Source organism: Triturus cristatus, chromosome 1_1, assembly GCF_964204655.1.
Source record: "Triturus cristatus chromosome 1_1, aTriCri1.1, whole genome shotgun sequence".
In the NCBI taxonomy this organism is placed as follows: Eukaryota; Metazoa; Chordata; class Amphibia; order Caudata; family Salamandridae; genus Triturus; species Triturus cristatus.
In genome coordinates, this window is record NC_140579.1 from 121884128 (window position 1) to 121907520 (window position 23393).

The 23393-nt window shown below is 44.3% G+C and overlaps 1 protein-coding gene across 1 annotated transcript in view; it reads left to right on the plus strand.

Annotated features, from left to right (window-relative positions):
• Positions 1-23393, plus strand: part of LOC146869735 (uncharacterized) — a 144211-nt gene that overhangs the window by 42764 nt on the left and 78054 nt on the right. The window contains exons 5-6 of the mRNA XM_085613809.1: positions 1262-1366; positions 13161-13213. Coding sequence (XP_085469935.1) covers positions 1262-1366; positions 13161-13213 — 158 coding nt within the window. The remainder of the gene's footprint in view (positions 1-1261; positions 1367-13160; positions 13214-23393) is intronic.

The window sequence follows — 23393 nt, forward strand, 5'->3', positions numbered from 1 at the left end:
GCCCTGTTAGCCCATCACCCAGGCATACCATTTCCACACTTACCCCTGATGCTACCTTCCTGAACCACACAGCTCCCTGCTACAAACATATTTTGTCTCCACTCCCAACATCTAATCGTTGGCAGAGGTCCGCTATAGATACATTGGTTATCATCTGATAGTAGCACCTTTGTGTGTTTTAGTAGCTATAATTAATGGGGCATTACAATTAGATAATGTTGGTTTCAAAATGTCTTGCTTGAATTTTGATTAGTGGGCTGGTTACTCTTGAATACTGGTCAGTATTGTTTTTGTTTCTTTTCATATTTTTACCATAGTAATGTTCTCCCTCAGTTTGACAAAAGCCAATGTCCCTATCAAAAACATGAAACATCGTGTTTATTTATTGTTTTGAAATATTTGATATCCCACTCCTTGACCCTGAAGAATGCCAGATACTTTCGAAAAATTTTTAGTGAGAGAATAGGCAGATTTGCATAACTTTTAGAGGCGGTGTAGTATGTACAGTAAGGAGGCAAGTGAGAGTAGGAAGCACCAGTACGAAAGATGAGCAGGGGTGCATGTGCTTGTTGTCAGCAGCAGGATAGCTGTAAACCTATGGACAGCACAGGGGTGATAACAACGAGGATGGCGCAAGTGCAGGCGGCTAACGAGGTGTCCTCTACCAGCCTCTATCTATATGGGGCATTAGTGAAACTAAAGCTTTTGTACAATTCTGGTCAGCAGGAGTGCACAGTTGTGGGGAGTAGGGCACCTGTACATTAGATACTGTAGAGTGACAGGTGTCAGTGCAGGTTCAGGGGATGATCCCTTAGGATGGATTTTCACCACCCACAGAGAATGCCCTGGATGACAAAGTACCAAACTTCACCGAATCTCTGACATCACTCTTAAGTTTCCAGTGTAAAACATCCACCCTACGTAGACTGTCCATTGCCCTGCCTACAGACCAAGCCGCAGACCATGGCTGATTGCTCCCTACCAGGAGGCAGAACCTTAGCGAAATTGCGCTTCTAAAATCCTGTGGTGGGTAAAGAACGCAGACGGAGACATCAGTCATTCATTCATCGTGCTCAGAATCATTTAGGCTCGCCTTTTCTCGCATTTCATCAATTTCCCAATTGATCTTGATTTGAACTTTGATGTTTAATGTATACATTGGTTTTTGCAGTCACTCTTGGAAAATATGATGTGCCCTGGATCAACTCAGTGGTCCTTCGTATCGTGCACTCTTATGATCTTGGTTCTTTTGCTTTTCTAGGTCGGTCTCACAGTGGAAATGATGCTGACGCGGAGGCTTTCAAAAAACACTCAGAGTGCAAGAACCTACACTTCACGATAGAAAGGCGGAGCCACTTCGATTACGGTGAGAAAATAAATATATATTCCTCCCTCCTCTCAGTGAGTTTACTTTTTGACAATAAAATTGATTTAGGAATTGAGATAATGGGGTTGAGGTTTTGACCGCTCTTACGGCCAGAATGCCGCCACATGGTAGTTGTGGATTTTTGCCCAAAAGACAAATGTGAGTGGGCATCCATACTGAACCCACTGCAACTGGCCCAGGGAATTTTACTTTCTATGGCATTATTTCAGGCAAGCCAAGCTGTACTGTAAAGTTTCAGATTCTGCAGATACCCAGTTTTTAATTCAGGCAGTAGACTACTTTTCTGTGAGTCGTATAAAGGCCCTCGTTATGATGATCTATGCAGAAAAGGCATTCGATCTTGTGAACTGGGATAATTGCCTTCCTATGGGAAAAACACAAAGTGACCCTTAATGACTGCTCTCAGGACATTAGTGATAAGTGTGGCCCACAGATCTATGTGCTCCCTGAAAAAATCCATTGAGACACCGACGGGGGCTGGAGCCTTATGCACAGGGCTATTTTTAATTGGGGTGATCACTACACTGACCTCTATGGTAAAAACAGGGACCACACCAGAAGTAACTAAACTGTCCTCAACAGAAAAGATGTTAGAAACTGTGTATGAAGCAAACACTTTGAAGAAGTGGGTTATCCAGGAATCTACGGAGATTAAACAATCTATTTTATCCATATTAAGATTAGTAAAAAACAGACGATTTCCAATTTCCCAAAATGTGCTCTGATCATTTAGCCGACCTGCAACTTTCAAATCGTCCCGGGTCTCCCTTCTAATCTGATCCTTCCAATGGTCTAATGCCTCTTTATAATCCCTCCTTCCAATGGTCTAATGCCTCTTTATAATCCCTCCTTCCAATGGTCTAATGCCTCTTTATAATCCCTCCTAGCCGTCTTCACCTGTTCTTTATCCCTGGGTGAAATTTTTAACACCTCTTTAAGATGGTGATGGGCAGCAGAGCAAACCGAAACAAACCATCTGCATGTGAGGAGAGGTTTCTAACTAAAAGCATTTGGACCACTCATGAATAGATAGATGCATAACCCTTTAAAACTGAAACGGGTTCAGTGTCAGGGGATAAACAGACCTGTAGAGCATTCTCTTCAGACCGGATTAAATCCATGACAAAGTTATCCAGATTGATTTTGCCCCCTTTTCATCTTCTGTCTATATTCTCTGAATTGTTTACATTCCCTAATCCAGTAGAAGTGACACTCCTCCCCATATTCAGATTAAGTACCAAGGATAATGAGTTGTGGTCACTCACACAGTTAATATTTACATTAGAATCAGAGATTAATGCCACCACGTCTTCAGAAATCAGACTGAAATTATTAATCTTACTGTTTCAATTACCATAAACAATTGGGGGTAATGGATTGGGTGTCGGGTTTGCGTTAGTAATAAACTGCATAAGATTTTTAGTAAGAATCCTATTTAGGGCATTACCGTTAGGGGCTATACCCAAAGTGGGAAACAAATTCTCTTTTAGCATTCGTCAAGCCACAAACTGGCTGTCCACTGAACTTGCACCATAGAATCTGTACCTGGTGCTTCATTTTTTAAGTAGAGCACCAATCCTTTAAAATCATATAAGATCAATATGAAATCATCAAGCTCATCAACCACGTTAGTGGTCCTTTGGTTGAAAATATTGTAATAAAAATTAATTAGCAGCAAATCCAGACAACCTAGAGAAGACAGATGTAAAATTTGGTGCCATAAGGGACAACCCAGTTCTCTAATTTTCACATCTGCCAAATTTACAGACACCCTTATTGCTGTCCCCTGCTAGTCCCCCTGCTGTGTGAGGGGACATCACCTACACATACCAAGATCACCTACCCTGGAGCATGGAGCACTAGCGCCTGCATGCTTGCCAATACTAGTGTGCCCTGTGAGGAAAAGAATAGTGTTGGAGGGAGGAAGGGCCAGTGGGACCACAGTTGAGTGGACTCAGTTTGCGAGGAGTGAGGGGACGACCGCAACATCGATCGGGTCATTGCCCATGTGCCAGATGAAGTCAGCGTCCCTTGTATGCCAGAGGAGGGCCACCGTAAAGTGAAACGTGTGTTTCGCTGTGCCAGCTGGGTCAGAGCCCATGCACAATGAGGAGTGGTGACCTTGTATGCCAGAGGTGGCCGCTCCTAGAAGTTGTGAGGGTTGTAGTCATTGTGCTGTGGTGACCCACAACCCCATATATTAGAGGGACTACTGCGGAGGACTTTGCTATCCCGATCGAGCCAGACCACGTGTTCAATGAGAATACTGTGACCCTGTACGCCAGAGGGGGTCACCGGGACCAGCAAGACGAGTGCACTGGTCAGAGTGCTTGTAAAGGAGTGAGGCTGCCATGGGGAACCAATGAGGGATTCGTTATAGGTTTCAAAACCCTTTCTGCAATTGGGTACTATCTTAGAGTCACAAAATGGGATTAGTAAATAGAAAAAGTAATTTCCTTATTTAGGAATTGTCTTTTATGTGATTTATTAAAGGTTTAATTGGCCTCTCTGTTTTCCTACAAAGTTTGCGCCACCTGTCACTCCGAGTTACTCCAGTATTGGAAGCTTTCATAGATTCACATGCCTGAATCATTCCCCGTCGTAGAGATGGGAGTCCCCGGTATATGAAAAAGCAATGCTTAGATAAGTACAAAACAGAAACGAGGCCTAGGCCCATTTCCATTTTGCAGCCCATAACTCTTGTTATGTAAAAGAGACAAACATTTTCCCTGAACCAATCAGAGCCTCTCACCCTCTAGAACACTCCTGAGAGATCCTTTTGCCCCTCAGATTTTCTACCGCACGTTGTGCTAGGGAGTCTCCTTTGAGCTCTGCTCATAATCTTCTCTTTCTACATGAGATTTGGAACTTTGTTCTGTGGATTTCATCTGATATTTTACTCTTCATAGCTGCCTACTAGTCCATTCTTCTGAGAATGTCTGGAAAGGAGCAAAAATGGTTTATTTAGAGCCTGTGCCACTTGTTCCAAGAAGAGGCTCTACACTGACGACGCTCATGCTGATTGTATTTACTGTCTTTATCCGGACCATCAAGCAATAGACTGTAAGGTATGTTGTACCTTTTCAATTAAAACTCTGAGGGATCGTGAAGGGCGCCTTTTGATATGGCTTCAAAAGCTTAAGGCCAGAAAGGAGGTTATGTCCAGTGATAGTGATGTGTCATCTAGGAGATCTCAAAAAAGGAAGAAATATCCTCATGCTCATTCCTCAGAGGAGCGTTCTGAGAAGGCCCTCAAAAAGACCACTCAAGGGTCTTCTGGGCGCAGTCCCTCAACACCTCCTTAAACTAAAGAAAAGGAGAGTAAGGGGCATGCTTTGGGGAGAAACGTACAAAAAAGACGAGTTTAGAGCCATCAAAATCAACCCCTCAGGTCAAGGAATCCTTTAAGAAACCTTCTTCAATGCCTCCTGAGGTAAAATCAGAAAAAACTGCATCGTCTACGGGATCGTGGACTTAGAAATCTCTGTTGTCGACGAAGAAAATTGAGGTAAAATTAATACAGAAGAAGCCTTCACTGCCGGTGACTGTGAGCTCTCCGTCGACGGTGATGGTTTAGACGCCGATGGCGTCGACAACGGCTACTTCACCAACGACGACGACAGCTTCGACAACGGGATCGTTGAGAACAACGATGACGACGGTAACTACGTCATCGACGACGGATAAGGCATTGCGTATGGTGTCGACGGCTGCATCGACGACGATGGTGTCAATCGCCGACGCGCTCGTCGACGAGGGAAAAAACACCAGAAAAGTTAGAGGTTGCCAGGAAAAGAAGGATTACGCCAGAGATCACCTCACCAAGTAAGGTTACACCTCTTGTGCCATCACACCTGCTGGAAGAGCAGGATTCAGAGGAGGAGGATAAAGGCCTCTTTGGCTACGCGAGTAGCCCCTCAAAATTGCATGTAAAGTGCCAGGAGGACGACTTTGAGGAGGAATATGGATATGAATATCAATATACTCCCCAACAACCTTATCGCCAGGGCTACCAGGTGGACATGGTTGGCATGCCGTCTTCCTTAATGATGGATCTGCAGTTTATGCTGGCGGACTACAGAAGGAGGTTTCCACCAACTCTGGCCACTCAAGAGGTGCCGTTAGCAGCTCTGTGCCCACGCTCCATTCCTGTTAGAAGCCGGGAGTTACTACCGGAACCTTGCCTAGATAACCACAGCCAACGTCTCAACAAGATCCAGTCACCACGGATGATGAACAGGAGGACAGAGAGATAACGGACCCGAACAAGGAATGGAATGTTTACCTTATTCTTTCGCCTTCTTCTCCCTCTCCAGTGCCTATTGATTCTCCACCGGAGGACATCAGCTGGTTCCATAATTTTATGGAAAGAGCAGCGAAGAGGTTTGAGCTTCCGATGTCAACTACTCAAACGGAGTATTTCTTGTATGATTTCAAGGAGCCATATTGTAAATCAGTTTGTGCTATTCCGATAGTTAGCCATGTTTGGGAAGAAGGCCTGAAGGTCATGAAGACACCGGTGACTATTACACCGGTTCTCGCCAGACTGGAGAAGAAATATAAAGATCCTTTGGACGCTCCAGCTTATTTAGTGGGCCATCCCAAACCAGACTCTGTTATATCCTAGGTGGCTCAACAGAAATCAAAAAATCCGTCAGCTCCTATTACAATGCCTCCTGACAGAGAGGGTAGGCACTTGGATAATGCAGGAAAAAGGTTTTCTTCCATGTCTGCTCTCCTGGTTAAAGCTGCGAATGCCCTTGCCATTCTGGGCAGATATGATAGGCAGATGTGGTGTGATCTGACACCTTACATAGACCTGATTCCTGAGGATAGTAGACAAGAGGTCAAGAAAATCCTTCAGGAGGGAGAAAGAGCTTCGGCTGAAGTCATTGACGACAGCCTTCAGAGCAATTGGAGGGGTGGCGGTGTTACGCCGTCAAGGATGGCTAAGAGCAACAGCCTTTAGACTGGAGGTCCAAAATAAGATCTTGGATCTTCCCTTCGATGGGGAAGCCTTGTTTGGGAAACATGTGGATGATGCGCTGCAAAGTATCAAGAAGGATACCGATACCGCAAAGGCCCTAGGAACACTGCACTACCGGAAGGTGCCCTTTTGTAGTGCTAGGGGTAGAGGCCAAACATCATATAGAGAAGGATACAAACAGGGCAGATACTCCTCCCACTCGACATCTTCTCAGCCGTATCAACAACAGTACGGTCAACGACAGGCAGGGGGCTATACAAAATTTGCCCCAAAAGGAAGAGGAGGTCGTCAAGGAAAGGACAACTCCAGAAAACAATGACAACCTTCAGGATCCGGCTACATATATCCCTCTCCCTCTAAACGTTCCCCTGGGTGGAAGAATTTCCTATCATTTTCATCATTGGCAAAAAATAACTACGAAATGGGTCCTCATTGTAATACAATTTGGACATACTCTAGAGTGCCTTCAAATTCCCCCTTGTACTCTTCTGACACGTCAAGAGATCAAGCATCTACATTCGATGCGTCTTGAGATTCAGGCAATGCTCCGAAAGGAAGCAATAGAACTGGTGCCGATCTCCCAGAGAAAGAGGGGATTTTATTCCTGTTTTTTCCTAGTCTGAAAGAATATTCTTCAATGGCGTCCTATTCTGGACCTGAGATCTCTAAACACTTATCTCAAGAAGCAATCTTTCCGGATGGTTTCCCTCCAAGACATTCTGCTACTCTTAAACCCAGGGGATCATATGACCACCTTAGATCTGCAGGATGCATATCTCCACATCCCCATTCATCCTTCCCACAGGCAGTATCTTCGGTTTGCGGTAGCCGGAGACCATTACCAATTCATGCTACTGCCATTCGGCCTCAAATCAGCCCCGATAATTTTTACAAAATGTCTGGCTCCAGTGGCGGCTTTTCTAAGGAAACAAAGACACCAGGTGTTTCCTTACTTGGACGACTGGTTAGTCAAAGCCCTTTCATGAACATCGGCTCAGTAGTAAAAGGAACATCACATTCTTGGGAGCGATTCTGGACACAACAGTAAACAAGGCGTTTCCTTCCATGGAAAGACAACTAAGACTAATCTCTCTTTCCCAGGCGTTTGCAAAAAGAAAGTGTCTTTCGGTACGCCATTACAAGTCACTACTAGGAATGATGTCCACTTGCATCCCCCTCGTTCCTTTCTGCCGATTGAAAATGCGCCCGTTGCAGGAACAACTGGATCGGCAATGGCGTCAAGCAGAGGGATCCTTCGACGACATTGCGAAAATCACACCGGCCATGGTTCAGGCAGTAGCGTGGTCGGCCCAAAAACGGAATATTTCAGTGGGTCTTTCCTTCCTTACTGAGCGAGCTCCTCTGGTGATTACCACTGATGCATCCCTGGAAGGTTATGGAGCCTTTCTTCAAGATCTCCAGGTCAGTGGCCGTTGGAAGTTGCAGGAACAACAACTACACATCAATTTACTAGAATTCAGAGCAGCGGGATTAGCATTTCTGGCTTTCCTGCCGAGGGTAGAGGGATCAGCTGTACTAATCAGGACAGACAACACAGCAGCAATGCACTATCTCAACAAACAGGGAGGTACAAGATCACTCTCCCTGTCTCAGGAAACCCAAAAAATATGGGAATGGGTTGTTCAACATGGAATATCTCTCAAAGCGGAACATCTTCCAGGAGATCAGAATATCAAAGTGGACACTCTGAGCAGGCTCCAATCAACCTGCCACGAGTGGGAGATCAACCAGGAGATCCTAGAAGACATCTTCCTAAGATGGGGAGAACCAACAGTGGACCTCTTCGCGACAGCTCAGAACAAAAAATGCTGGTTCTTCGCAAGTTGGCTTCACCAACGGGGATCTTGGGGGAATGCGTTTTTGATGGCATGGTCAGGCGTCTTTGCCTATGCCTTTCGTCCCATTCCCCTCCTGCCAAGCATTCCTACAAAGATCAAGAAAAAAACATGCAAAATTATCCTGATAGCCTCATGGTGGCCCAGACACCACTGGTTCACGGAGCTTCTTCTGCTGTCGGAGGTTCACCCAATTCGCCTTCAACAGATACCTTCGCTCTTGACGATGTCCCAGGGACAAGTACTTCATCCAGATCCGAAATCACTACATGGCTCCTGAACACTGCGAATTTCAGCATTTAGATATTTCATCAGAATGCAGAGATATATTATCAAAGGCCAGAGCAGAGAATACAAACAGAACATATAGGATGAAGTGGAAGAGGTTCTGTTTATGGTGCCAGGAGTTTAAGAGTTTAAGATTCATCCTTTGGGGTCGGCAGCTCATGAAATTATCCCATATATTCTGCTTTTGGCAAAATCTGGTTTAGCCCATGCTTCTATTACACTGCATCTAGCTGCTATATCACGTTACAGAAGGACTTCCTCGGGACCATCGTTGTGGTCTGAAAGAATCATCAAAAAATTCATGAAAGGATTATTTAGAACTTTCCCTCTGATAAAGCCTCCACCACCTCTCTGGCAATTGAACATTGTACTATCTCAATTAAGCAGCCCTTCGAGCCAATTCACAGGGCAGATCTTAAATTCCTATCGTGGAAAGTAGCTCTTCTCATAGCACTCACTTCGGCCAGGAGAGTTGGGGAGATACAGGCTCTCACTATACAAGAACCTTTCTTGCAGTTTAAGGAGGACCGGACTGTACTCAGAACTAATCTGAAATTCATACCCAAAGTGCCAACAGACTTTCATTTAAGCCGCTAATTCTTAAGAAATCTTTTCCTCAACCGACTACGGCGGCGGAGAAAGCTCTCCATTCACTAGATGTCCAGCGCTGTCTCAAGTTTTATTTGCAAAAAAAAAAAACCTTTCCGCAAGTCTTCACAACTTTTTGTATCTTTTAGTGCACCCAGAAAGGGTATTCCTTTATCCAAAAGGCGAATTGCCCGATGGATTCCAGTGCAATACAATATTGTCATCAGGCGGCTGGGAAGCCGTTGAATGCACGAGTTTGTGCTCATTCTCCGAGAGCAGTGTCCACCTCCACTGCTTTGTTTGCTGGAATACTATCCAGGATATCTGCAGGGCAGCTTCCTGGAAGAGTACGCACACCTTCACCAGACATTACTGCCTGGATGCGGCCACTGAGAAGGATGTGGCAGTAGGACAAGCAGTACTGAGGAACCTTTTCCAGTGATAGTGAGCCTCTATTGCATCCCTCCTTCCTTTATTTGTTACATATGCACATTTTATTGTTATGCTTTGTGTTATCTGAATTTTTGAAAAATCAGTATATATGTATATAATGTGCTGTTTTCAGTATATATATGATACCTGGGGTCAGGTTTTATGCACGAAAAAATTTGCAATTTTTTACTGCTCGCTGTTCTGATTCAGGCATGTGAATCTATGAAAGCTCCAATACTGGAGTAAGAAAACAAGTTACTTACCTGTAACTTTAGTTCTCCAGTATTGGAAGCTTTCATAGATTCACATGCGACCCACCCTCCTCCCCTGAGAGGCTCACCTTTGGACTTATGGCACACAAGTTATCTGAGGCACAAGTGCTCGAAAACCTTAGGGGCAAAAGGTTCTCTCAGGAGTGTTCTAGGTGGTAAGAGGCTCTGATTGGTTCAGAGAAAACTTTGGTCTCTTTTACATAACAAGAGTTATGGGTTGCAAAATGAAAATGGGCCTAGGCCTCTTTTCTGTTTTGTACTTATCTAAGCATTGCTTTTTTATATACCGGGGACTCCCATCTCGACGACGGAGAATGATTCAGGCATGTGAATCTATGAAAGCTTCCGATACTGGAGAGCTAAAGTTACAGGTAAGTAACTTGTTTTCGTCCTGTTATTGAGTGATGTTTTACTTTTCTTTGTATAGTTCTTGAAAATCCTTCCTCCACTCTTTCCACTGTTTTTCCCCTTGCACATACATTCTTACATCTTTACCTTCCTCCTTTGTTTTTCACCCCCCTCAATCTCTTGAGCACACATTTTTAAAATTAATGTATTTTCTCCATACCCCATACCCTTCCTCTTTTCTTTTCTTTTTTGGGGGAACCTTCATTCCTCTGAACCCTTTCTCATCCCTGCTTTCCCCTACCCTTGTGTCCCCATCTTTTTAAAATGAAAACTATGGCTCTCAGTTACAGTAAGATGGGGCGGGCCACGAGTCTGACAGGTCAATGAGGGCTGTTGTCTCTGTCCCCCTGATGGAAGACCGCCTGTCTTTTTAGGGATCCCGTCTGCCTGGTGTGGTTCTGAAAGCCTCAATGAAATGCCAGTTAGGACAATCCAGTGACATTCACCACACCCTTAATAACTAGGGGCGACAGTCACTAGGACATGGCAACCCAGTGGTGACCATCAGATCAAGGGTTTCAGTGGCCACTGCCAGCTGGTGGTCCACCAGCAAAACCCTTGCTGTTCTCCCATCTATAAATGGGATGGTGGATGAACCCCAAATTTGGCAGTGAGGGGGGACTGCTGATGTATTTCAGTTCACCTGCTGTCCCATTTCTAAAGGAGGGCCTATGATCCCTCCAAGCATTGCACAATTATATTTCTTCTACATCGTTTTTTTGCTGTTTTAATATTATTTTGTAAAAGACACACAATTGATGGACGGAATGCAGAATCAATCAATACACTCACCCCCAGTCAAGAGATCTGAGTTAAATCCATCATTCTTTTGCTCACCATGCCACCCCAGTTTAGACCTGGCCATATGTAAATCAGTCTTGACCCTGTGCCTCATGGGAACAGTGCAGCCCGAACTGCCAGGCCAGGTCCTCCCTGGACCGGAAACCAGCATCCTAGACCGGTTTTGGGGTTTCACCCCTTTTCAGCCAGGATAGCTTGATTCCAGTGGCACAGTGAGCCCAGCACCCACGTCTCGGACTACTGGCGCACTTAGGGTGAGAAAGCAAAAGACACACAATTGATGGACGGAATGCAGAACAAATCAATACATTCGCCCCCAGTCCAGAGATCTGGGTTAAATCCATCATTCTTTTGCTCACCATGCCACCCCAGTTTAGACCTGACCATATGCAAATCAGTCTTTGCCCTGTGCCTCATGGGAACAAGCCAGGTCCTCCCTGGACCAGAAGCAAGCATCCTAGGACCGGTTTCTTTGCTATTATTTTTGACCAGATTATATTTTTATCAATTTGTTTCTTCACCAAATGGGCTTTTTATTCTTGGCGTCTCGGTAATGGGATATAATATGTGTTTTTTCTATGAACTTACATACTACAGACTTAGGAAGCCGAATGTAAAAGACAGTGTACAATTATCAACAGTGTGACAAAAGAACTTGTGCATGTTTATGGTCAAGAGGTGAGTTTGAAATACATTCCTAGTACCACACTAAGTTAGCAAGTTGGTATTTATACTCCAAGAGCCTCACTAAGAGCCACAAGTATCATTCATTTTACAGGTTGCAAACTGCCCGATATGTATGAATTCCAATTTGCGATTTGGTAAATTGTTACCAAATCGCAATTTGGAATTGCGAATACATACCGATTCAGTATTAGGGAGGGGCGTGTTTAGGGCATCCCTTCTTAATACCAAACCGCAGTGGTATGTAAGATTGTTTAGCAACTTTAATGCGGTCGCAAAACATTCACATTTTACCATCTACTTCAAGTAGCGGGTAACCCATTCGCAAACAGGAAGGACCCCTTCCCCTTTGTAATTTGTGTTCCCCTTTGTGTTTGTAAAAGGACCATTGCCTGTGCTTGAAAAACTAAAAGAAAACTTACAATGTTTCTTTTATAAATGCAACAGGCTGTATTAAAAAAAAAATATTGCATTATATAAAAGCAATCACAGACATGGTGGTCTGCTGACCCAAGCAGGCCACCATCCTTGTGATTTTAGCGATTCCTAATGGATCGCAAAGGTTAAAAACGTTTACCGCGAAACTTTGTCCCCACAGGGAATCACAACGCGTCGTTACAATGACCGTGTTGTGATTCCGCATACCATTACTCCGCAAGTCGGAACAACAACTTGCGGAGGGGGGGAGAGGTGTTGGATTTAAAATCCAACACCTTCCCTTGTGTCCGCACAGACTGGAGTTGGAATAGTAAATTATACTATTCCAACATCCAGCGCCCCCCTCCGCAAGTCGTTGTTCCGACTTGCGGAGTAATGGTATGCGGTATCACAACGCGGTCGTTGTAACCACCGCGTTGTGATTCCCTGCGGGGACAAAGACTGCGGGATGACGAGATAGATTCGGTCGCAAACTGCGACCTTCTTCATTAAAATTAATGAGGTAGGTCGATTTGTGACCGATTAGGAAACACTAAATGAAGCTCATGGAGTTTCATAAATTCAAATAGCGATTACCTAATTGCGATTCACAGAGAATCGCAATTAGGTTATTGCTATTTGAAATAATGAAACATGTGGTCCTGTAAAGAGAGATTAGCCTGTCTATGCAAGACCATATATACCACGTACCCTCATTAATATGGTAGTGAACCATGTATACTAGGGACTTCCACAAAGAGGGCAGGTTGCCCTTCAGATTCAAGAACTACACAAAGACAGCCAGAGGGTATACTATGGACTTACCTAACATGGCAGGTTGGCATGTATACCCAGGACCTGTACTAAAAGACAAGATTGACATGCAAACCAAGGACCCTTACTAAGAAGGTGGACTAGCATATAACAATGACCAATAAAAGGGAAAGCTGGCATGTACACCCAAAACTTGCATTTTGAGGGCAGGCATGCATGTGTATCCTGGACCCACAGTAACATCTCTCCATTTCTTCTTCCTCCAGTAAAAGAATGCGACTCAGTCGAACACCTGATGGATCCACTGGTCCCACATAACGTAAGTTGACTCTCTGTAAACTAACTGCTTTGGAGACTCCCCACGCCCCGCCGAAGCACACAGAGGTGACTGAACCATCCTCAGTACAAGCACAGTCATGTGGATGGCCATTTTGGTTTTCCTCGTGAGTGGTCTACCTCCACCTTTTTGCATTTCCAGTAACACATATGCCATGGGCGATGTGGCGTCCCGCAGTCGCCCGCTTCGCTGATTGCGTTTTTCGAGTACATAGGCAACGATGCATCACCTTTGTCAATGTTTTATGCTTGTGTGGTAACTGCCTTTGCCCAACCGGGAATGGGGAAATGGAGATGACGTATCCTTTTTACTAAGGTAATACATGGTCTAAAATATGTTTTAATTTCTGGTTATCATTTCAGTCTAATGTTTCTTTACTTTATTGATGTACTGTAACTTTAGCATTGGTTAAATGATGTGCATGACATCCTTTCTTCTTTTGCATTGATTACCAATCTTTTCATGATAATTACACCATAATAATAACAATAATCTTCCCCAGGACATGAAAGTCTCTTTATATAAGTTTCATTCCTTTTCTTTTAATTTTATTTTTTATTTTATTAAGGTATGAGAAGCAATACATAATCAGAATCAACCAGATTTTGTAGCAACAGAGAAGATATCAATAAATAGCTAAAAAAAAAAGAGAATAGGGAATAAAACCTATATTCAGTCCTTACCCAATATAGCAGCATCACATATGTAACTCACACGAAACATCAGCTTCCACATTTTTATACAATAAGCAGATTTTTTCCAAACATAATATACCCAAGTTATACATTAAGTTCAGTAAAGTACATACATGATTACTCAGCAGATTCTGAGGTAACCGGAAATCGAATATGAGATGACCAACTGATAAAAACCAAATGTATCTATCAAAATCGCACATAATACTACAGTCCATACACAGAACTCCTTTCCAACCACAGGTTAATAGTACTTTAGTCATAGTAAAAAAAGGGGAGAGCCTATGATGTGGGTGGAGCCCCCTCCCAACTATAGAAACCTCTTGGAATACCCCCCAAAATCCTGTTTCAGCGTCTCCATACATTCAGAGACCGAGGACACCAAATGAAATGACCCGTTTCTGCGCCCTTCTCCCCTTGCACTCATATAAACCCATTTCCGTATCATATATAGCCAGAAAACGTGCGCTCCACTCTGAAAAGTTAGGGGGGTCCGGGCTGATCCCCCTGAGGCTAAAAAATAAAGAGCCTGTTCCCAATGACATGTCCCCTAGTCATCCGGTCACAGCCAGTGATGCGGTTAGAACAAGTCATCAGGTTTGGGAAAGGCGCTCACCCTAGCGAGTCGTGTACAGGGATGTATGGTCCTCTCTTCTTTCAGTCTCTTAGGATGCCCAGGTCAGGGTTCCAAAACATTTCTAGCACAGCAAATGCTTTCATTTGTTGTGGGGTGGAAGTGCTACACGCCTGCAAGTTCACCCTCAGCATGTGCCCCACTGTCGCCCAAGTACGGGTCACTTACAGGTATGTACAGTCCCCATTCCTTTAGAGTCATGAGAAGGACACAGTGCATGAAGACTTTAGAAGAGGCAGGTCATCTCCTAATCACTAACATAGACAAAAATGTTCTTCAGAAACACCTGGCTAGAATGGGTACCAGCCCTGAAGCTCACATTACTAGTTTGCTTGACATGCACAGGTATCCCTCTAGACTGCTGGAGGTAAACAGCATGAGGCAAATGGCCAATGCCATCTTGGCTCTCATTTCCTGCATGTGGATGCTTGCCACAAGAGGATGTACTACATTGAGGGCTAGAGGAGTCCATGTATCAGTCACCAGAAGAGAGAAGAGGAGCCTTGGTGCCTGAGAAAGAACCTGTCGGAGTAGCACCAAATCTTTGTTTCCTCTTGGCACATGTTGAAACATCTCTGAGCATCCACAATGACTCCATCATTCATTAGCAAAGATGTGTAAAGAAGGGGAAAGCACTACCTTAGAATAGGCTAGTGGACAACAACAACCTGTAAAATTCACGACATGCCAGTGCTTGTAGCTCACTGACCAGTGCACTAATCCAACGTGACAGCCAATAAAAAGCATTTGCTAGGTCACTTTTCAAATATCACTTGTAGTCAGGACTTCTTTGGGCCCGTAAAGAACCACAAATAGGTTGGCTCTGGACCTGCGAGTTATTTAAGTAATCCATGAAATGAAGTGTGCCCATTGTGGTTTGCCCCGAAGGATCTGTTAGGATATCTTTGGAACCCTATTGCAACCAGACAGAAAACTTCTTATTTCTACTGGAAGGCTCAACCTAGCGAATTGAGAAACAAAGGATAACAAGTTATCCACAGTAAGGGACAGAAGATTAACATATTTAGCAAAAGCCAGCGGCAGAGCCTCTGCCATTTGGTTTGGCACTGTGCCCCGGTAGAGCTTTTCTCCTGGAACATCCAGATTCATGTTGGACTTTGACAAACTCAGGTGGTCCTGTGTCAGGTTCACAGCGACCAAGGAGCTCAAGTATGGAAGATCGAGAAGTAACCCCTCATGTGATAATACGCGATAACACGTCAACACAGGACAGGAGCAGACAAGGGGCTCCACCGGCAGAAGTAACAAGTCTGGGAATCAAGGTTGGTTCAGCCAACAGGATGCCCCTAGGATCATGCTTAATCTTAGGCCAATGGCCCGAATAATAAAATAATATAGAAGGGATTGAGTGCCCAATGCTAACCCAAGAGTGACATGTTTTGCCTGGTCAAATTATCTATGCCTAACCAGGGCACACAAACTGCGTGCGTACCACTGTCACTAGACAGAGCCAGGTCTTTGCTTGGGAGCCCTCAGTGACGAACGAGAACATTAATGCTTGTTGTTGCTATTTGTACGTATCTGTTTATTTTATTGGTATGGTGAACAGCATCAAATCCAGTCACTTCCGTGCACTCTTGTGAGGTGCAACAGTGATGCATGTGACAGGAGAGCACACTGCTTATAGATATAGCTGGAACTATAGAGCTGCTGGAATCATACTAATGGGAACATGTTTCCTGTCTGCTGTGGAAGTGCTGAGTTGGTACTAGACACATGAAGTGCTTACAAGTCAATCTTCTGGAGCCATGATTTGATGGCCAGGAGGCAAACATTAAGAGACTGAGAGTCATTTGCTTATTTACGTAGAACATAGACATTGTGTTGCCTTCCGACCACTTAATAATGTTGGCCAGAACCAATTTTCTAATCTCAATAGTAACTGGTTTAGTAAGCCCAAAACCAATAATTCCAGTATTTCTTCCAAGAACACTGGAGAGACAAGATGGAGGGGATGTGGAAAAGGAGAAAGAAAAGGAATGCCAAACAATTCAACCACCACAAATAGGTCAATGGGTCTACAATAGAGCCCTAAACACAGGAACGTGGAACAAAATAATTCACCCATACCGAGTAAGATGCTCTGAAATCTCTGCTGGGGTGTCAGTCCTGCTTCTGTAATTTAAGGTGCAGCATATAAATATTATGACTGGCCCCAGTGGACCTTCATAAAGGAAGCTGATAGATGGTGGCCATCACAGAGATCTCTTTGCCATGCATCTGGAGACCAAAGACATTTCTCATCACTCAAGAAAAGGTAGACTACATAGAGCCTAGTAGTGCACATCCTCACACCTCTTTGTTCATGCAGTCCAGGACAGAAATCAGAATTAGATGCTTCAGCTGCTAATTGTTGCATTGGAGAGCTCAGGGAGGACATCTGAAAGAGTTTTCAGCATTTAATTATTACACTCCAACAGAAGAGCATCAAGACCAGTACAAGCAATTGGGGTGTAAGTGTCGGGGAGGGTACCCACCTCAGGTACTAACCACAATCCTTGCTAGACTGAATCAATAAAGTCACTAAAGTAACCGGAGCAGGCACGGAGCGGACAAGGCTTGTGACAATGTGTAAAGTGTTCATGTCATACTAAAACAGTAATGAAGTTGAAATGCAAAACAATAAAAATCACAAAACTAATGAGATAACTTAAATAAACAAAATGACACCAAAATTATAAAAAAACAAAAAAGGGAACCGGAGATATAATTTAAAAAAAGGTTTTAAGTAGAAATAGCACCAAAAGCACAAAGTTAATTGTCACAATAGAACAGGGCCAAGGCTCAATCTGACACTGACTGCAATGGAGTGTGTGTTGAACACATTAATGTGGTTTGTCCCAGTCAAAGATTTTACCTTCTGTTTATAGTCCTTAAAGTCCCAATCCACCACAGGAGTACACTTAAGCCCCCAGGAACCTCAAGGAAGGCACTTAGAGACTTAACAGGCAGAGGCCAACCGGAGAGTTCAGTCGATGTCCAGTGAACACCGGTCACCCGGGCAGTTGCAGCAAAAGGCCTGTTCTGGCTTGTTGCGTCCCTTTAGCTTTAAAAGGATATCAGCATTATGACCCTTGGAGTCCATTTTTTTGTCCTGGGTATAAGAGAGGGAGAAGGTCCAGTGCTCTAGGCTCTTCTCTGGTCTCAAACAGGAGGTTCAGTCCTTTTCTGATCAACAGAAAAAAGAAAAGTCGGGTCGTGCACAGACCAGGCGGGTGGTAAAAATGAAAAATTTGTTGGGTGCCACTGAGGTATCACTCTCGTAACCCTGGGAGTGTACAAAGACAATGAGATTCTCATGCGCTGGCTGATCACAGGCAACGTCCCTCTGGGCACACCATTTCAAGCATATGCTGAAAACGTTTTAAACAGTCTGAACGCTACATTGAGTAGGGATGCAGTAGATACTTAGAGTCACAATTTATTGAGCGAGGATTTCTTTTCAAAATGCTTCATGCGCTTTAGATGCAATGATGATGATATTATATACACTCCATATCATCTGGTAAACATGCTCCCAATGCATTTCGGGCCCATCTGGCCCTTCATCAGGGGAATCTAAACAAAGAAATGCAAATATGTAACTAAACATTTACAATGAGTGATTATGCCATCAAACAAAAGCCGAAAGAGGACCTTGCCAGTCGAATAACAATCAATGCCAAGATACTAAAGTGGCCACATTGTCATGTGCTGAGATAGATAAACACAATCGATAACAGAAGAAAAACGTGCCGTGTAGAACAGGAGTGAATTACTCGAGTTGCAGTGATTAAAAGACCATGAAAAGTGAATTGCCGATGGTGGGAGAAAAAATCAGTGATCATAAACAGAACCGTGTTCAGTGAACGTTAAAAATACAGAAAGGACAAGGAAAAGTGTTTGCAACGTCTACGCGTTTATGTGCAAGTTATTCATATAAAAACTAAGGGTGAAAAAGTGAAACAAGTGCTGTTAGCAATTCGTAGCGCGTAAACAACAGTGAACGGACAAGTTAAAACATGCATTTACCTCGTGCTGATAGTCCAGCGTTTCGTGCTGTTTAGTACAGCAGTGCCGACCAACGGTCTCGTGTTGAGTGTGTTACTACTCGAAATAAAGCACGTATTTAAAAAAAGGAAAAGAACCCGTACGGACCGGAAGTGAAGATGTTAGACCGCTCAGATGTCTTGCAACAGCGGTGAATTATCGGCGCCATGTTGCAAAGGATGGTAAAGGAGCGATGTTAATAGGAAAAAGAAGCTAAATATATTTCGTGAACATGGTCCCACCATACTTAAAAAATGATACGATAAAAAAATATAAAAAAAAAAAAATCAACCACAGGTCCAGGAGTGTTCTAAAGTGGGTGCCTGCAGATGCCATATTTGTGCCTGGCATGAGCTAGCGGGTGGGAATGACCCCTGAGGAATCCCTAACTAATTGGGTAAAGGTTCCCGGGGCTAACCTTTGGGCATTATCAAGATGCTAAAGGTCTTTATCAGACAAAACTTAGTTATGAGGGCTGGGTGTGTGTGGGGTGCATACTATGGTAATCCTAGTGTCATCCCACATCTAATACTAAAATATGTAAAATCATAGAAGACTTGTCAAGCAGGTTGTGACACTCCAGCAGGATTTGACACTGTGATGTCAACAAGAGGCCCACTGTGATTTGGCTCTGGTGACAAAAGATGGGTGAACCTATGGATGTTAGCTGCAACTGCTTCTGACAAAGTAGGCCTCTTTGAAGTTAATTAAGTTTATGGGCCTAGCCCACAGGCCATCCTGTCATGGGCACAACAAAACTGTCTACACTCAAGACCTTTTTCCTCGGCCCTGAGAATAAGTTCACACCTCATTCACATCTATTCGAATGGTAACTGCTGGCTGGCAGAAGTTGGAGATTAGTTTTCAGGGACATCAGGCATGAAAAAGGTAACTTTCTAAAAGTACCATTTCCTTAATAGTTATACAAAAATGCATTAGTTCCTAAATTATTTTTGTAGCTGCTTTATAAAGAAAATTAGCATTATGTAATAATGTAACTACGTGCTTTCCTATGAGGCAGCCAGCTTTTGGGACTTTTTCACTTTATTGGCATGTGGAATAGTAAGCATTTACATGACCTACTTTTAGATACTGCACACCCTGCCTTATGAGTAATAAGACCTACTTAGAGGTGGCTTATTAATATTGAAATGAAAGGCTTCAACATGTCAAAAGGGCTTCATTTTACAGAATGATCTTGCAGTTTGAGAACTGCACATCTAGGTCACACATGGTTGACCTGCAGTCATGTTTGCATTATCACTGGCGTGGATGGCACAATGGGTGATGCAGTCAATAACTGACGTTTACCTTACAAACCCTGGGTACACATTGTACCATACACTAGAGACTAATAGGTAAGCCAAATATGCCAATTAGGGATATACCAATCTCATCATGTTGAAAGGGGAAGCACAGGCACATTTACTACTAGCGAGCAACGGTAAAGGGCATAGAGCTCTACAACATGCAAAAATAGGGTTCAGTCAAAAAAGCAAACCAATCCGCAGCAACCGTACAGAAAGCATACATTTTCAAAAACTAGGCTGGTGGAGGTGGAAGGATCAGTGTTTCTCCCCATTATGTTTTCAAATTGTGCATCCTTAGCTAGGGAGAAGAAGCAATAGAAAACAGGACTGTTTCTCTGTTTGAAGCGACAGCCATTAAAAGTACGAAGCGGGCCGCTCCGTGAACAAAATCACATTGAAGCACAACTGTCCGGTCATTTATAACCGGTGTGCCTTGTCATCCTTATTTTCACCAATTAGCTGATAATTGTGTTGATTTTGCACCAAAGCGTTGGAGCAGATGAGGATGCCCAACTACACAAGCTCTGAGTTGTCTTATATTGGTGCTTTCTATGTAATTGGGCTGTTTAGAGTCAATTCTGTTATTGACTCCCACAGAAGCATGTGCTTCTCAAAATCTCAGCAGACTTCATTTCTAACTAAATGATCATATTATCTAGAATAGACAAAGTACACATCCAGGTCATGACTGGCTCCGATGGCTCCAAATTAAAGTCACCCAGATGTGTGATAGGTGAGTTGAAAAGGGCGAATTCTGGATCATGCATTGCCGGCAGTGAATTTGAAGGGGCTGGTGTATAAACCAACAGGGCTGAGCTGGAAGATCTTGAGTTGGGGGTGTATTAACGCACACAAGTATATCTCTGGAAAAGTCCCCTATAACACAAGGCACTTGAATGTTGGCCAAAGAGTCCCCACACAAAGTATCCTCCCAAAAATCTCGTCTTGCTTGAGGCAGCTGCTAAGTGACCAAAAATCAGTCCTTATGATGTACATACCCATCAGGAAGGCATACTGGTACATAGTGCAACTGGAAAGAACTGTGTCTTTACAGCCTACATTTATGGAATGCGTAGGGAACTAGAGGACAGTTGGAATCTCAGATAGATGGAAGTCAGAAGAGGCCGATAACTCACCTTTGGAATGGATAACAAAACAGTACCTCCGCAAGGAGGAGGGTTTGTAGAGTGGACTCAGACCAGAAAGTTCTGCAGGACCAAATGAGTAAAATGCCCTTCTTCTCAGACCTGGATGTCAAGGCAATAGACTTAGTGAACATGTTCACAGACATAAACTTTGCAGCCTGACAGATGTCTAGAATAGGTACTGCACATGCCAACGCAGTGGTAGCAGCCTCAGTCCTGGTGGAATGCACCATCAGTTCTTTTGGAGGCTGCTTGTCGGCTAATACGAAACAGGACTTGATACAGAGGACTACGCAATATGACAGAATCCTTTTCTGTACTGTTTTACCTTTCTTGCCCTAGAGAACCCCACAAATAACTGATCATCCACTTGATTGTCTTTGGTGTTTACTCATGCTACAAAATGAATTGATCACAACGAGAAAGACAGTTTTGAGTGTCTGGCGGCTTCCTTGCAATGCTGGGCTAGAGAGACAACAAACGGTAACTCATCTGAGTTTGGCTTGTAGGGGTCTGTGCTGTGGATTCCTCACCAAGCTTCAAGCTTGTCCCAGAAGCTCTTATAGATGGACTTTATATCTGGACATAAGGATGACATCCACTAACTCCTGTGGTAGATCAGACACAGTCAATTGCAGCTGCTCAATCTCCATGCATGGAGGTGCACATTGCATTGGCTCGAGTGCAGAACCATGTAATGCTGCTGCAAAAGAAGATCTTCCTGCATTGGGAGCCTGATGGGAGGACAAAAGCTCATGCTAAGAAGTTCCAGATACCACACTCTCCTGGCCCATTCCGGAGTGACTAAGGACCACTTCCTTGTCATTTCTGGTCCTTTTCAGAACTGGGGGCTGGAGAGGCAGTGGCAGAAAGGCATTCTGGAGTTCTGTGATCCACTGAAGCCTGAAAGTTTCTCCAAGGGAAGCGTTCTTGAGAACTAAATCCAAAGCACAAAAGTTGTGACAGCGCGTGTTCTCGATGACGGTTTTAGCCAGGTTTCTCACCACTGTTCGAAGATGCTCTGTGCCACCTTGGGGGCCAGCCAGAGTTTGTGATCTGCCAGACACCATCGGGTTAGCTTGTCGACTCTGACACTCCAGCTAACTCCAAATGTGTAGCACCTCCTGGCACTGGACCAAGGACCCCAATCCGCCCTGCTTGTTTGAATACCAAATGACAGTGGTGCTGTCCATGAGAACCTGCACTTGCCTTCCCTATATGGATGGCAACATATTTATGTGGGGCTGAGTTTCTACCAGAGACCAGAGAACTTTGATCTTCTCCTCTAGGAGGTGACCGCCCCAGGCCAGCAGGGATGCATCCAACACCACGGTCAACTCTGGGCGGGGTAGAGAGAAGGGTCTGATACTGGTCAGATTGCAGTCAATCATTGCAGGACTGGTTTGGTCTCCTCTGTAACCGTGATGACAACTGACAGGTTTGCTTGGTGCTGGACCTACTGAGACTTTAGTTCTCACTGCAGAGCCTGCATATTCCACTTGGTGAAGGAGGTAAGCTGAATGCATGGGGCCAACTGGCTAAGAAGTCTCAGAGCAGCTCCCATTGAGATCCAGGACTAAGGCTGAAACATCAGGGTCATAGCCCAAATGCTCTGGACTCATTGTGATGGAGAAAAAGTCCTGAACAGCACCGTACCCAGAATGTCCCCAAGAAAGGGGAGCCCCTGCATGAGAGCCAAGCGCGACTTCGATTTGTTGAGTGAGGACCCCAGCACCATCTGGAGGTGGTCCACACTGGTGAGCCTGCCTTCAGCAGCCAGTCAGACTCATTGAGGTAGGGGAAAACTGTTATACCCAATCTCTGAAGGTGCACTGCAACCACCAACATCACTTTTGTGAACACAGGAGAGGCGCTGGTAAGGCTGTAGGGGAGCCCAGAAAACAGAAATGCTCCTACCCTACCTTAAACCACAGGTAGAGTTCATGGGACTGCAGGGCGGACATGTTAAAATGGCTTTGTACAGGTCCAGGGCAAACATCCAGAATCCTGGATTCAGGTCAGACAGAACTTGGGCCAAAGTAAGCATTTGAATTTAGCCTCTGCAAATAGGACAAAGGCCTCTGTCCTTCTTCAGCACAAGGAAGTAGCAAGAGTAGCAACTCATCTCTACCTCTGAGGCTAGAACCCTCTCAGTGACCCTCTAGGCCATTAGAGCCTGCACTTATTGAAGCACAATGGTAAAATGCTGCTCTGAAAGCAGCTCTGAAGTTGGCGGAAGTTAAAATGGGTCAGAAAGGAATGGTGGGCAAAGTCCTGGTGAACAATTTGAAGGATCCATCAGTCAGATGTGATGGTCGCTCACCCTGG